Source organism: Fukomys damarensis, unplaced genomic scaffold, assembly GCF_012274545.1.
Source record: "Fukomys damarensis isolate Sample0158 unplaced genomic scaffold, DMR_v1.0_HiC HiC_scaffold_11, whole genome shotgun sequence".
NCBI classification, from domain to species: Eukaryota; Metazoa; Chordata; class Mammalia; order Rodentia; family Bathyergidae; genus Fukomys; species Fukomys damarensis.
Window position 1 is genome coordinate 42,139,920 of NW_022900923.1, and position 15,212 is coordinate 42,155,131.

General features: G+C 52.5%; 1 protein-coding gene and 1 long non-coding RNA gene across 2 annotated transcripts in view; one reads left to right on the forward strand and one right to left on the reverse strand.

Moving 5' to 3' along the window:
- Fmod (fibromodulin) overlaps positions 1 to 6,528 on the reverse strand; it is a 10,812-nt gene extending 4,284 nt beyond the window's left edge. The window contains exons 1-2 of the mRNA XM_010645041.3: positions 6,083 to 6,528; positions 2,566 to 3,557 (exon numbers count right to left, since the gene is read on the reverse strand). Coding sequence (XP_010643343.1) covers positions 2,566 to 3,550 — 985 coding nt within the window. The 5' untranslated portion in view covers positions 3,551 to 3,557; positions 6,083 to 6,528. The remainder of the gene's footprint in view (positions 1 to 2,565; positions 3,558 to 6,082) is intronic.
- LOC104876822 lies at positions 282 to 15,110 on the forward strand. The gene is made up of 3 exons (XR_784426.2): positions 282 to 510; positions 9,367 to 9,593; positions 14,521 to 15,110. It is a non-coding gene; the product is annotated as an uncharacterized LOC104876822 (long non-coding RNA).
- Positions 15,111 to 15,212: the final 102 nt, after the last annotated feature.

The window sequence follows — 15,212 nt, forward strand, 5'->3', positions numbered from 1 at the left end:
AAAAAAAAAAAAAAAAAAAAAAAAAAAAAAAGAGTGTTTGAAAATAGAATCTCAGGGCTTGCCTCAAAAGTGCAAGGTCCCAAGTTTGATCCCTGGTACCAAAACAAAAACAAGTAACAAACAAAAAACACTGGGAAAGAGAATCAATGACAGGCTTAAATGGCACACACAGAGGTGGGAGTAGACAGTGAGCATTCTTATGTGGTTTGATCAGAGAACTTTCTTGCAAGACGTTGGGACACTTTGTTAAGTAGTTTTACTTTCTGAAAAACTTTTGGGAGAGGAGGGAAGCCTCATACTCCAGGAGCAAGACACAGTTCTGCAGAGAGACAGAGAGGAGGTGAAACTGGTGACAAAGACTTCCACCCTCCCCTTTACTGCTGGAGGCCAGGAAACTAACTGATGGATCCTTTCCGGGGACGGCCACTCTTTGATGTCACATTTTCATGGCCAAACTCTAGGATGAGGCACAATGTGACTTTTCTGCTATGACAGCCTCCTGGGCAGCAGGTGAGTGGCGGTGACTGAGTGGGGGGGTGGTAGAGCCGGGAGGAAATGCCAACCCTTTCTGCCTGTGACGTCACAATGGCTTGCAGCGCCCCTCAGCGTTCCCCGGGAGTGAGAAGACCCCAGAGACAGACAGACTAAGTGCCAGTCTGGAACATCTGTGGATGCTCTGCTTTTTAGCCCACCAGACCAGGCAGACGGCTCTCTAGCTTGCCCACCGCCCGGGCTGTCACCTCTGGCACTGTCCTGTGTCCTGTGAGGCTGGTGACTCTCCTCAGAGTCTGGCCAGCACTTAACATCTTGCTAAACAGCTGAGTCATTTCTTGGGGGGAGAAGCCGGCCTCAGTCTCTCCCAGAGCTTTGATGGCGGAGTCCTTCTCAGCAGGCTTCATTTCCACGCCTTTTCCCCTCACACACAGCGCCCCCTCCCCCAGCAGAGTGCAGGGGGGCGTTGGGGGTGGCCAAATACTGGCTCAGGACCTTTCTGCAGAGATTAAGGCATCAGAAGCCCTGGGGTGATGTAGGAAGCTGAATAGCAATGAGACTATTCCACCGGAAATGCATCTTTTAGTTCTCACCACGGAGAGGCAGGCCTTCAGCTGTTTTAGGGATTTCCCAGGAAAGTGCTTATAAAATAAGCAGCCCCGAATTCTCCCCCACCCCACCCCAAGGCCTGTGGGGGCCAGGCTCTTGGTACCCTAGGGAAGACCTCTGCCTGCCCCCTGGGGCTCCGGGAGAGCTGGCCGGAACAAACACCACTTTCACTCTGACAGGGAGAACATTTTGTCCGCCAGCCGCTCTGTTCAAAAAACAAATAAAGACCAAAACACAAGACTGGCTGTGTAGCAGGAGTAGGTCGTGGGGAAACAGCTCCCCTCTGCAGGTAGGGAGGAAGCCCAGGCTCCGCCCTCCTCCCGGGAAGGGCCTTAGAAGCTTGCTGTTTCTTCCTTCCGTCCCTCTTTCTCCTCCTCTCCTTCCCTCCCTTGCTCCCTCCCTTCCTTCTTTGGTAGTGGGAACTGAACCTAAGGCCTTTGCACCAGGCCTTTTTAGCTGTTTAATTTTTATTCATCATTTATTTATTTATGGTACAGGAGATCGAACTCGGGACCTTGAACTTGTGAGGCAGGCAGCAGAACCACTGAGCTACATCCCTGGCCCTTTTCCTCTTTTATTTTGAGGCAGGGTCTTACTTAGCCACTAAGTTGCCCAAGCTGGGCTTCACCTTTCAGCCTTCCTGCCTCAGCTTCCCGCAGCGCTGGGATTACAAGTGAGCTCATCTCCTTCTCTAGGAACTGAGCCTGTTCCCTACAGGTGAACCCCTGTGGGTTCGTGGTTGCAGACTGACTTTGAGGGAGGAAGGGGGCCTCCCTCCCACCACAGCCCACTTACCTCTCCAGCCCTAGGTGGAAATGTTCCTCTCCTGGTCTTCCAAGCCACCCCCTCCGCAGTGCACCTTCTTAGCAGTGCACTGGGGAGAAGCACAGGCTACTTGGCACCTGTTGCCCCAGGCTGTGGCTTTAGTTTTCAGGTTGCTTCTTCTTCCTCTCCTCCTCCTCCTCCTTCTCCGTCTTCTTGAGGACTAAACCCAGGGCCTTGCACTGAGATACATCCCCAGCCATTTTTAAATTTAAATTTTAATTCAGTATTTCCTATTTATTTATTGGTATCCAGGGGCTTTTCACGGAGCTATACATTCCCAGCCCTTTTTCTTAGTATTCTGTTTTAAGATAGGGTCTCATTAAATTGCTAAATTGCCCACCAGGCTGGGCTGCAATTCTCCTGCCATAGCCTCCCAGAGAGTTGGGATTTCAGGTGTGCGCTACCCTACCCAGCCCTTTTAGTTTTAGATTTTGAGACAGGGGCTAAGTCTTGCCCAGGCTGCTCTCAAACTTGTGATGCTCCTGCCTCTGAATCCCGTGTGGCTCAGAGAGCAGGTGTGTGTCGCCGCACCAGACTGGTGGTTTCCTGTGCTCCCCCACCCCTGCCCCACCTCTCCCTTTGTACTTTGCCACTGACACTCAGGAACCATCAGCCGGCCCCATCCCTCCACCCCCTCACCATTGATCCGGTTGCCTTGGAGGTAGAGGTTCTCCAGGTTGGTGTTGACAGGGGGGATTTTCTGCAGCTGGTTGTAGGAGAGATCAAGCTCCAGGAGGCTGCTGGCATTGAAGCTGTTGGTGGCCAGGCCGCTGTTGGTGAGGCTGTTGTGCGACAGCCGCACATACAGGAGCTTGGGTGAGCCCCGGAAATAGCTGTCAGGCACGGTGTAGACATTGTTGTGCTCCAGGTACAGCTGCTCGAGGGCTGAGGGCAGCCCGTCAGGCACCCTCCGGAGGTGGTTGTAACTCAGGTCCAGCAAGATCAGGGACCGGAGGCCCCTCATGGAGCTGCCCACCTCCTGGATCTCGTTGTGGTGGAGGTACAAGGCTGTGAGGTTCTCCAGCCCTTCCAGCGCATTGTTGGGGACCCTCGAGATCTGGTTGTGGTCCAGATGGAGCTCTCGCAGGGAGCGCGGCAGAGGGCCGGGCATCCGGGTCAGGTTGTTATGGTCCAGGTACAGCCTCTCCAGGTGCCTCAGCTTCGAGAACACCTTCCTGCCCACCTTGTCACTGGTGATCTGGTTGCCATGGAGAGCAATCCACAGCAGCCCGGTGGCATTGTCAAAGACGCCTTCCTGGATGGAGGTGATCTGGTTGTTCTGGAAGTAGACGTACTTTATGCGGGAGGGGACGAAGGGCAGATACTTGAGGTTGCGGTTGTCACAGTACATGGCTGTGGGGAAGTTGGGGGGACAGTCACACTCCTGGGGACAGTCACGGGACTCTGGTGGGGGCAGAGAGCCATAGGCGTAGGCTGGTCCTTCCTCCACACCGTATGGGTAGGGCTCCGCGGGCTCATATGGGTACGGGTACGGGTCATAGGGATCGTAGTAGGTAGACTGCTGGCTGCGCAGGTACTGGAACCACCAGTGAGGGTCGTCATCATACTGGGCCCAGGAGAGGGAGCAGAGCCCTGCCAACAGCAGGAGGGACACCCACTGCATCCTGTTGCTGCAGAAAGGGAGAGGGCACAGAGCAAGTGGACATGTATGAGTCAGCGGGAGGGCAGTGAGGCGTGGACTAGCACTTGGGTGGGACGCAGACTCAGCTATGCAGGGACCCCCCTTCCACTCTGCATGCCTGCTCCTGCTGGACCTGGCTCTCTGGGTGACCCAAGGTGCATGGCTCCTGGGCAGTCATAGAAAATCTGTGAGAGCAGGAGGAACTTGAGTGGGGGTGTGTTACAAAAGCTGGGGAGCCCACAACACTGCCTGTGCATGTGTGTGACAGTGTGTTGTAGCTGTGTAGCATGTAGATGTGTGTATGTGTGTGTGTAGGGGGATTGTTGGTGGTGATGGGCTGCTCTCAGGCTTGAATTCCCATCCAGTTTGCACTAGGAGTCCAGGAAAAAGCTCTCTGGCTCTTTCCATGCCCCTGGGAAACCTCCTAAAATGCTCCAGACAAAGGGGAAGATCTGAACTACTTCTGGGAGATCTGTGGGCTCTTGGGTTGACTGGGTTTCTGGTCCCAAGTGTCTGGAGAGGGGCATGGTTCCTCTGCAGTCACCACCGCAAGGCCCAGGCTGCCTTCCAAAGTGCAGTTGTCTGTAACAGTCTCTGGGTTAGAGGACTCTCTGGTTAGCAGCTGCTAACTACACATCATCCTGGTACGCATCATCCTGTTACACATCATGCTGCTACACATCATCCTGGTCTCCACACAGTGGCTAGAGACCCTCTCCAGACTGGAGACATGGGCACTGGGTGGGCATTTGTCTACAGTGGGCACAGAGGGTATAAGGTCTGGGCTATTTCATGCCTCTCTTTTCTGTAGGCCTAGTGTACACTTAGTGTTCCTCCTGCTAAACAGCAGCCACTGGGGCCCAGAGAAATGAACAGGGGACCCTGAAAATCAGAATAGGAGTTAGAAAAGGGGCATCCCCCAAGGGAAAGTGGCTCAGGATGGGGTTCCAGGTCCTCTTTTGCCTCAAGCTGTCTGCTCCTGGTGTCCCAGGCTCTGTATCGAGGCCCCTCATCACTGGGCAGCCTGTTGCTTTTGACCTTATACTGCTAATGCCATAAGAACAGAGAGGGCTGGGGACAAATGTGGGGTCTGGGGTCATCTGAGAGGGAAGCTGAAGGAATGGAAAATGAGGAACCAAGGGCTGGTACCCTACCCCAGCTCCCTGGAGTCGGCCTGCTGCCGAGCCCCCGTGGGCGGTGGGACTCTTCCAATATGTCTCCCTGGGACAGAGCAGAAAGTCACCTGTACCTCCAACAGTGCTATTGGGTCTTGCCAGTATGGGCAACTAGGGACAGGAGTAAGGCAGGTGTATAAAAGCCAACAACAAACCCACTGAGCCGATGAGAAGGTTCCTGACAGTGACGCTGCATCGAGTCACCTGTGGCCACCAACCCTTCCTGTCCCCTAAGGAAATGTCCTTAGGGCTGCTTCGTATTATCAGCTCCCAGGCTGCTGAGGAGCGAGCACCCTGGCCTATCCTTGGGCTGCCACAGGCCTCAGACAAAGAGCTACAGTATTTCTGAGAGGCAAACTCAACTGCCCACTGCTTGGGCATGCTGGCTGGTCGCTGGCTGTGGCCAGGAGAAAAGGATGGGGCGGCCCACTGCCAAAAGCACATTTTTCCACGCATAGCACTGGGCTGCTGCAGGACCAAGGTAGCTGTCTGTTGGCTGCACAGTGAGCCTCTGTCTCCACGTCTCCTTCTTCCAGACTGGGCACCTTGGCAGACAAGAGCCACCTTCCTCAGACCCAGCTTTCCAGGGTTGAGCACAATGCCACTTTAGCTTTTCCTTAGAGCTCTGGCTGCTGGGAGAGTTTGAGTGGGGTGTGTGTGCGCCTGTCCTCCTCCTGCCCCATCTCAGCCTGGATGCTTCAGGGCTGAACCCTGTTAGGTTTTCTTCCATCGGGCTAGAGACCACTCTGCTCAGAGTTCGAATGATGCAGGGTTCCCAGGACTGGCAGTCAGGAACCACTACTTCTGTGCTATGTGTCCATCTAGGGAAAGCGTTCTCCCAGCCACTGACCAGAGCGGAGGAGGTCAAGCCCCTCACCTGGGCGAGACCCCAGCTCGATCCACAGCCCCCTGGACCCGTCCAATGCTCGACTCTTCTCTTTATTATTATCTCCTTTCGCTCCAGGAAACACGCGCACGCACACACACACACACACACACACACACACACACACACACACGGTATTTAGGTACCACAACCCCTCTCTAAGAGATTTCAAGGACACTCACAGAGCACTCTCTGAAGTGGCCCAAGAAGCTCCTGTAGATTCCTGGTCCCTGGCTTTTTCACGCCTGCGAACTGGAGGCCACCCACACCCATTCAGGAGCTGTGCCTGCCAGGACCAGTCCTCTCCGTCCCCTTGCCCCGTCCCCATCCCTGGGGTCCTGGTAAGAAGGAGGCAGGATGACTTCTCCCTGTCTCCCTCCTCCCTATGCCTAGATCTTATTTCTTCTTAAGAATCACAGGGGATGAACCCCAAAGTAAAATGACTGGACTTACCTCAAGGTGCACCTTTCAGAGAGTGACCACGTCCCCCTGTCTGGCCTCCTTGGGTAGGAGAACGCGTGAGCGAGACAGAGCGAGGGACAGAGAAGAACAGAGAGAGTGCCTACTGAGACTGTGCGCCTGGTGCCAGGCCAGGGCCCGCCCCTGAATTCCTAATCAAATAGAGTGCAGAGAGGGGACAGGACAGGGCTTTTTCAGCTCCTCTGAAGGGGAGGAGCTCACACTCCACCACGCAAAATCCTTCCATCTGCCCGATGCTGTAGAAACCACCTCTTTCCCCTCACTTATCTTCCCTGAAGGTTTGGCAGCTTTGGCTCTTCCTGCTGCTCAAGTTAGTGGCGCCCTCAAAGTTATTTGCAGTCTCTGGAGTGCCTGGAGTTCTCATTAAGCCCACAGAAGCAGATGCTGACTGGGACAGCCGCTTTGAGGAGAGGCCATCTCGTTGCCCACACCCCCTCCGCATACTCGCTCTTCCTGGCTGAAGCGCCCCCTATAGGCAGGAGTTAGAATATGGCTGAGAGTGTGAGTAAGGGGGACGGTGGGCTAGAGTTCTACTCCTGACTGTTCTGGACTACAGCCCCCACCCTAGCCCCTTAGTCCCTCTCCTGCCATCTGGACAAATGACAAAGCAGGACATCTAGCATTTGTCCATCACTTTCGTTTTTCTTTTTTTGTTGGTACCGGACTTGCAAAACAGGCAGCAGAACCTCTGAGCTAAATCCCCGGCGAGTTTGTTTTGTTTTGTTTTTTTCCTTTTTTTTTGGTACTGGGGATCGAACTCTGGCCCTTGAGCTTGCAAGGCAGGTTGCAGAACCACTGAGCTATCTATCCTATCCATCACTTTCTATCTGCCAGCACCAAACTCTTTCTCATACTTGACTGGTGAGTTGTAGGGAGAGGCACCTGCCTAACCTGGCACACACCTGGTGCTCACTACAAGACAGTCCCTGAGCTGGGGGAGGATGAGGTCAGAGAAATGGACAAGAGCTAGACCATGGAGGGACGTCTATGGAAAGGATCTGTTTTTTATTCTGAACATTTTTAAAAGCAATACATTTGGTGGAGGTGAAGGGAAAGGATCTAATTTACATTTTAGAAGGCCCATGAGTAGGACTGCTGTGTGGGGAAAAGGCTGGAGGGTGGGAGCTCCAGCCCAGACTCCAGGACAGAAGGGGCAGGTGGGGCTGGCTCAGAAAAAGGGGGCAATAGATTGCGGATAGAACTGAGGAGTCTTGCAGATCGATCAGATGCAAGGAATTAGGGAAAGTCAAGGTGACTCCTAGTGTTTCCATTTGAGCAACTGGGCAGAAGGCAGTGCCATTTCCTGACATGGGGAGGGATGAGGAGGAATACAGTTGGGTGGAAAAAAAAATCGAAGTTCTACTTTGGATGTGCTGCGTTGGAGATCCCGAGAGGCTTTCCAGAGGAGTTGTGTGTAGGCAGCTGGATAGGTGAATCCGAGTTTGGAGTTGAACTAGGAGAGGAGTGTGACAGCCACTAGAATGTGGGTCAGGTGGACTCTCAGTAGCTTAGACGACCTATGTGTCCTACGTGCTCTCTTCTCAAGTAACTGTCTTGTGCCAACATACAAGGAAACACTCCTTATGTTAAAAAAAATTACCAACTGAAAGGCCCTTGTACGTTTTGCAGGTGAAGAATGTAGAAGCGTCAAGGCGGACGGGACTTTTGGTTTCTTCAAGAGGTTTGAGCCGGTGACTTAATGTGCAGCCAGAAGGTGCTTGTCAAGGACCCGCTCTTCTCAGGGTTTACGAAGAGTTTTAAAAGAGGAAAAATACTGTACGAGCCCTTGGTGACCATGTGCTATAAACATGGGGGCTTACTTACCTCGTTTAATGATCATAGTAGTTGTTTTGTGTTGGAAACTTCGGTGATGTGAAGTGACAAGCTGGTAATGGGCAAAACAGGGATTTGACCCTTCATGACTCAAAGCCCACTGTCCTCCAACTCTAGACCAGAAGACTGGGGACTGGAGCAGGTAGTGAGCAAGGCGACGCAAGACGATAGTGGCTCGATCTGCTCGAATCTGGTGGCAGGGGAATGGAAAGGTGAGAGGGGACTGAATACAGGAGTTCTGTTCCTGACTCTACACATATGTAATTTCAGTTTAATGAAGGAAAGCATCCATTCTCCGCCAAACATGGTTGTAAGTGTTGGCGACACCAAGAAGTTTCAGTATAATGTCTGCTCATAACACATCAGATACATATGTAGCTAGCTCTGATCTTAGAAGTAAAGCAGAATGGCTTCAGTGTGAAAAGGGTTCAAATAAAGCACAGCCAATTCTCTGGTCTTCTCCCCACCCCCGCTCAGTACCAGGGATCGAACTCAAGACCTTGCACTTGCACGGTAGAAGAGGCATCACCGAGTCTCTCTCTGGTCATTTTTGAACCCAGACAGCAGCGCTTTTCAACAGAGGGCACTGGTCTTGGCAACCAGATGTGGTTGCCACATCTTTGATGAGCTTGGATAGCCCGGGCAAATCCATTGAGTACAGATGTTTATTTTTTACATTTCCAGCATGCTGGCTAATGTTGCATTTTCTAACAATGAAAGTCAGTAGTTTGGGACCACATTTTGACAGGGATCCTTTCCAACCAAGCTCTGCCTAAACAGGCAGGGTTTGCATGGGGTTTGTTGCCTGTTTCTAAAGCAGTGAGGTTTGCACCTAGTCTCTTATCCATGCTCTTTCAATGGTGCCCGGGAGGAAGAAAGACAAGAGGAGATGCCTGGGACCAGGTTGGGAGGTGGAGTTCCAGGGAAAAGTCATCCACTGTCGAGACTTCCCTTTTCTGGCCTCTAATGGAGGGTTCTAACCTCTATTCTGACTACTCCTGCTCTGTTTCCAGATTCTGGGGTCTAGAGCCTCTGGGTTTGGCTTCACATGGGAAGCCAATCATAGGACACTGATGTGCCCAGATTGCTGAAGGGGACCACACAGAAGGAGCTCCATTGGGGACACAGGTTGCTTTCTGGGAGGTGTCAAGCCAGCGCTGCCCAGTCACTAGAATGCAGGCAACTTGAAGAAAGCAGCCATGTTATTCGTTTTTATGGCCCCATCCCCAGCTGGGCATAGAATTCCCGGCCCCCAGTGGGCAGTCAGCAAAGAATTATGAAATGAATTTTGCAGAGTCTCTCCATCTTCAGAAATCAATCCAGGATGGAGTAAGCCCTGCCAACCAGGCCAAGAAAAACCCTTAGACCTTTAGGCCAGTTAGATTTTCCAAGGTTTCAAGCGATTGCTATTTCCTTCCTTCCAGAAAAGTGCAGGTTAAACCACAACCATCAGGCACATCTGATTGCCTGTGACATCAGGACCCACCCTGCCCGGAGGACCGAAATGTCTTCTGACTCAAATTCCCACCAGCCAAGACGGTGATGTTCCCGGGGCCACCACCAACCCTTTCCTCTTCACCACCTACACGACAGGACCGAACAACTCCTGTGTTGACACAGCCTTCCCTCCCAGACATCCCACGGATAAGAGGTAAGATTGAAAATTCACCCAAGCAGAATTCCTGAACTGGCTCTAAGAGGTCAGTAGAAAGATGATTGTGGTTATACAATCCAGGCCTGTCCGGAAAACTCCTGACGCCAGAGAGAAATTTTTAACTGGTCTGATATTTCTGTGGAAAGTCTTCGCTACACTGGCACCCAAAAATGGTGTCCCAAAGTTTCCAAGAGAGGTGCTTTTCCTACCCTTGGCACTGAGAGGTCATTAGAAGTCCTCACCATGGACAGCCTCCTCTTTCCAGAAGGCTGAGCACCATAAAGATGTTGGATCTGGGGGAAAGACTTGTTTTCTTTTAGCTGTGAAAGGAGAAATACTTGAAGTTCCAAGTTTTAGGGATGTACTGAGGGCTTCAGATTTTTCTCCCAATATGTATATGACAGAGAACACTTCTCTTTTAATAGATAGCATCTCTTATTTATAGTGTGTACTTACAGCATACTTGATATCTTAACATGACGATAACAAGACGAATTCCAGAAGACAACCTTCTAGAAGGTAGGAGTGCATTTGAGTCAGGCAAGCAGAGCAGAGTAGGGAAGCCGGCAGAAAGGGTAACCCTAAAGCCAGAAACCTCAGTTTGTACATTCAGTGACCCACTGCATGACAATTGCCTTTGTTCTGTAAATGAGCTGAGATCTAACCCGGTCTCTCAGACCCAGGCTCTTGGAAAGAATCAGTGTAAGACAGACCAGTTTCCAGGATGCTGCCAAGAAAATTAAACGACTACAGGTGTGCCTAGGCCTAGATATTAGCACTAACATGCCAGGTACCATTTCTGAGATTCTCACCGCAACCCTACCAGATAGGTATTATCATGATATATTTTTGTAGACGAGGAAACAATTCAGTTGAGCAGCGATGCTCAGAAAGGCTCATTTGTTTGCTCGATTGCCTAGCAAGGAAGTGGCAGAACCAGGTTTCTAAACTTCAGTAGGCCTGCATCTAGAGGCTGGGGTCCAAACTACTATGCTATCTGTAGAATCTCCAGGGTAAATGAGAAAACAAGGCCTCGGACACAGAAATATGTTCAAACTCCAGCTCCGCCACTTATTTTGTCTGTGAATCTGAGTTCGTTGCTCAAGTATCAGTAGGATTCGGGTTCCTCACTCAGAAGCCGGAGACAATGACCTTTACCTTCTGAGCTGTTGGGAGGACTAGGTGAGGTAAAGAACACAGGCTCCTAGTAGGCAGTCTACGGAGTGGTGGCCTTGAATGGCAGCCACCGTCGGTTACTATAGAAGAGTACAAGTTCCTGGAGGAGGGAAGCAATTGTCACTGTGCCTCTAAGCATGGTACACGCTCCGCCCGTATGGGGCCTTGTGTAAATTTAGTTGATTAAATGAGAGGTGAAGTGGTTGAATTTCATGAAAGGATATAGTCAACTACTTTGGTAACTTAGGCCAATCTTAGAGAAGCTGGCCAAAGGTAGAGAGGGGACCTTCAGTGGCCAGAATCACCAAGTCCCTCATTAAGGGCCAGAGCGTTGAGTGCAGACCCAGTGCAGAACTCTTACAAGTGTGGAAAAATATCTTCATCGGAGAGACAGGAAAGTACCTTACCTACCCAGACGGTCAAGGAAAAGGCCAAGATTCAAGACCCAAGTACAGAGCAGCTCAGGGGAGGAAACACCCTTATTCTCCTCCGAGTTTAAAGATCAAGTCCAGGGCTGGGGATGCTGTGCAGTGGTGAGGGGAATTTGCTTAGCACCACCAAAGGGAAAACGGTCAACCTTGGAGTGGGGAGAAGGTAGACCAGGAATACATTACGCAGCACCACTGCACGAACCCCACTGGACTAAGGTGAGGGGGTAGCCCCCACCTGAAGATGTTTGGAGAAGACTCTTACAGGCAAGAACTGGTGACCTTTCCCAGGGTCCCATCCAAAGGTCTAAGGACTTGGATCTTCCTTACACCACTCCACTGGTGCTCAGTAGAGACCAGGAATAATGACCTCTAGGAACGTGTGAGGTTCCTAGAACTTTAGTTTCTTCTACTATCTGCTTACTTTAGTATGGGACCTATAATAAAGTGATGGCTAAACAATTCAAAATAAGGAAGATATCTTTAACTAATTAAGTTTTTGTACCAGGGATCGAGCTCAGAACCTCACACTTGCCAGGAAGGCACCGTGCCACTGAGCTACATCTCTGGCAGGTACACATCTTTAAAAAGGAGGGTGAGGGCCGGAGATTGAGCTCAGTGGTTGTGCTGCCTGCCTCACAAGCACAAGGTCCCAAGTTGGATCCCAGTACCCCAAAAAAAGGATGATGAGAGGGGCTTAGTAAAGGCAACATGTTGTTATTGTCCTGGAAAGGGAGTGGATTCTGAGTCAGATGTAATGGGCTGAATCCCAGAAATCTGGGACATATTCCTTAACTTTTTGGTCTCGGGGTTCCTTATCTGTAGAATGGGGAGGGTTAACATGTGTCTCACTGGGCCATTTTAGAATAATGAAGAGTGTGTAACATAGCATCTGGAGTGTGAGAAATGCCTAGAAAATGTTCACTTTGGGTGTTAGCTCAGAAACTGGTTGGTAGGGGTAGAAAGGAGGACCCTGTGTTCTAGTCTGTGGGAGGGAGTATGGTTTTAGAAGGGATGTGGGTGGTGGCAGCAGGGAAAGAAAGCAGACTACATACCTGGCGTTTATAGGGGAAGAAAAACTAATGGGATTTAGTGGGCCAAAGGGTCTGGTTGCTGACTGTACAGGCTTCCGTTTAAGAGAAATAGTTCCCAGCCCAGGCCTCACATGAGAAGCAGCAGGGGCCGCTCTGGAAAACACTCACACTCGAGCCCTGGGGTGGGTCAGGAGAGCAGACCATCCGCAGATGGCCTGTGGTTTTCTGATCGTTTGTCTGCTCGGCTGAGGACTTCAGGGTGTGGCCAGATGTGAGAGTGCTGCTGTGGGGAAGTGTGGCAGGGCAGGGTGACCTCCAGCATGGTGGTGGCTTCACATCTGGCTCTGGGAAGAGGAGCCCTTCAAACCTGTTTATGAAATAAGGAGAAAGGGAGGTAGGAAGGATCCTGCAGCTCCAGGTGACCGAGGGGCGTGAGCCAAAGCAGCCCGCTGAAGTTGAAATCTCACATTTGATGTTAAGAAATGATACAAATTTTGCATTTTCTTATTTTTTAAAAATTCATGTTTATTTCAGTAGAATCCCCCCCCCCTTCAAAGCTCCTTGAATACAAATGGTGTTTCAAACACAGTGCTTCTCAGGGGGCTTGGTGACCCCCCACCCCCAGTTCTGACTCGATCAATACAATGCTTGACTGTGAAGTTGGCCAGGCAGCCCAGCAGTCACTGAAGCAGGTGGGCTCCCCGCATCTTGGGGACGCACCTGGGCTGAAGGGCCCCCCAGGCAGGAGCCAGCAGACAAACTGTGTCTGTTGCTGTAGCATTTGGGGGGGCACCATTGCTTCTTCCCCAACTCTCCTCTGGGAATGCTGCCAAATGGCGCCCAGCCAGGCTGCCTGCTAAGCTTGGGGAAGAAACATCCCTTTCCTGGTCCCCTTGAGGATCTGTTTCGAAGGGAATTTACCAGAATAGAAGTTGTTTTGATCTTCAATCAAGATACTGAAGGATTCACTCCCTTCCCCACCTCCCACTTCTTAGTCGCCAGCCACTTTAAGAAGTACACCCTTGGAGAAGAGCTTGCGTTCTCCCTCCCCTCCTGCATCAGCCGGCCCCACAGGAAGTTCTGGGGCTCCATGCCACGGGGCGTTTCTGTCTGGCCTGGGGCATTTCCTTGGCACCTGTGCCCCCTCTTAATCCCTTGCTTCTTCTTTCTGCTGCTCTCCCCACTTTGTCTACTTCAACAACAGGGGACAACTAGCATGCAGGGCCTATGTCTAGAAGGAGGTGCTTTTTTTGGGCGTTAGTGGGGAATGAACCCAGGGCCTTCCCTGAGCCGCCCTCCCGCACACACTTTTCAAGACAGGATCTCACTAATCACTGAGTTCCCCAGGCTGCCTCAAAATTTCAGTCTTCCTGCTTCAGCCTCACAGTGCTGGGACTACAGGGGTGCACATCATGCCTGGGTAGGAGGTACTTTCTTTCTGGAGAACCACAAAAGGGAAGCAGAAGGGAACTGATGTTTTCAGGGTTCTAGGCCAGTGACGGGGAACCTTTTAGAGACCGAGTGCCCCAACTGTGACTCAAAACCCTCTGATTTATCTGAGAGCACCTGCACTGAGGTTTCCATTTAGAGAAAACAACTCACACATCCCTGTCTCTACCTGGTCGGGCTCTGCTCTCACAGTATGACAGAGTGCACCCCTAGGGGGACAGCGTTCGCCCTGAGATCTGCTTATAGCCCACACCTGCCTGCGGGTGTCCTCTCCTTCGCTGGATCCAGTTTCCCAGGAAGACCAGGCCGGAAGAGCAGGGAGGAGAAGGGGCTTCCTGCCGTTGTCTTTCACCCCTTTTCTGTATTCTTACCTAACTCTGAATGGTCCTGGCCTGCACTGCCATTGCCAAGGATCTGCTTCCCTCTGTGCCGTGCAGACACACCGCCCTGCCTCGTCCTGCCTCGTCCTGCCTCGGCACAGGGCTGACAGCGCGGACCAGGAAGGGAGAGGGCAGAAGCAGGGGGCTGGGATGGCAGGAGGACCTCTGAGACAGAGAGCCTTGGTCTTCGGTGGCTCCTGCGGGTTTGAGCCAGCATCAGCTCTCAGGGCTGTGTGGGGACTCGGAGGAGGTGACCCGGAGCACCCAGAGTCCAGGCTTTCATGGGCACCTGCGCCTGTGCTGTAGGAGGCCCGCTTTCTACTGAGCACAGTGGAGGGGCGGGAGGACCCAGTCCAGTCAGGTTTTCGCCTGCTTTCCTTCCTTCCCCTCCCCTTTCCTTCGTTTCTACCCTCCCTTTCTCCTCTCTCCCCTCCCTTCTTTTCTTTTCTCTCTGAAGCTGAGTCCATTCCACCTGCAGACCACTCCCGGTGACGAACCCCACCCCCCGTTATTCTCCATCTCTGACACCAACACCTGCCCCTTACGGAGGTGAGTGTGTGCGCACCGATCTGACCAGTGGTCTCTGCCAGCTCCCTGTCCCTTGCTCGCCTCTCTCCAACTCCTGCCTGTGCCCTGGTCCTGCCAACTGCAAGGCAGCGCTTGAAGGGAGCATAGTCTTCTCCTGAGGCCCAGCACCTCCCAGGCCTCGTGAGGAAACATGAGGCGCCATTCCCCGGGGCCTGCGCACCCGGGTGCAGTGGGCCTGGAGCGTCTCGGGCCGGGCCCCGCCACTCCAGCAGGGGAACAGGGACCCTGCTGTGCGCAGACAGGGGTGCCGGTGAGCCCCGCACCTGCAGGGGCAGAGCGGGCTCGGACCCCCAGCAGAGGCCCGCGAGACTGCGGACAACTCTGGCCGGGCTGGACTCAGCCCTGTGCGGGCTTCCGGAGGAGAGTTCAGGCCAGTGGAGAGAGCACCCACAGCCTCACTGCACAGGGTCCCTCTCCGGAGGGAGGTGACATCCCTGTGGCGTAGAGCTCACCGTCTGTGCGTTCATCTCAGCGTTGTGCGGCCACGTCCCTCAGGACGTCCTGGATCCACAAGCAGGATCCAGGATCCTCCCCCGTGCCTCCCCGCTCCTTCTCCTCCCC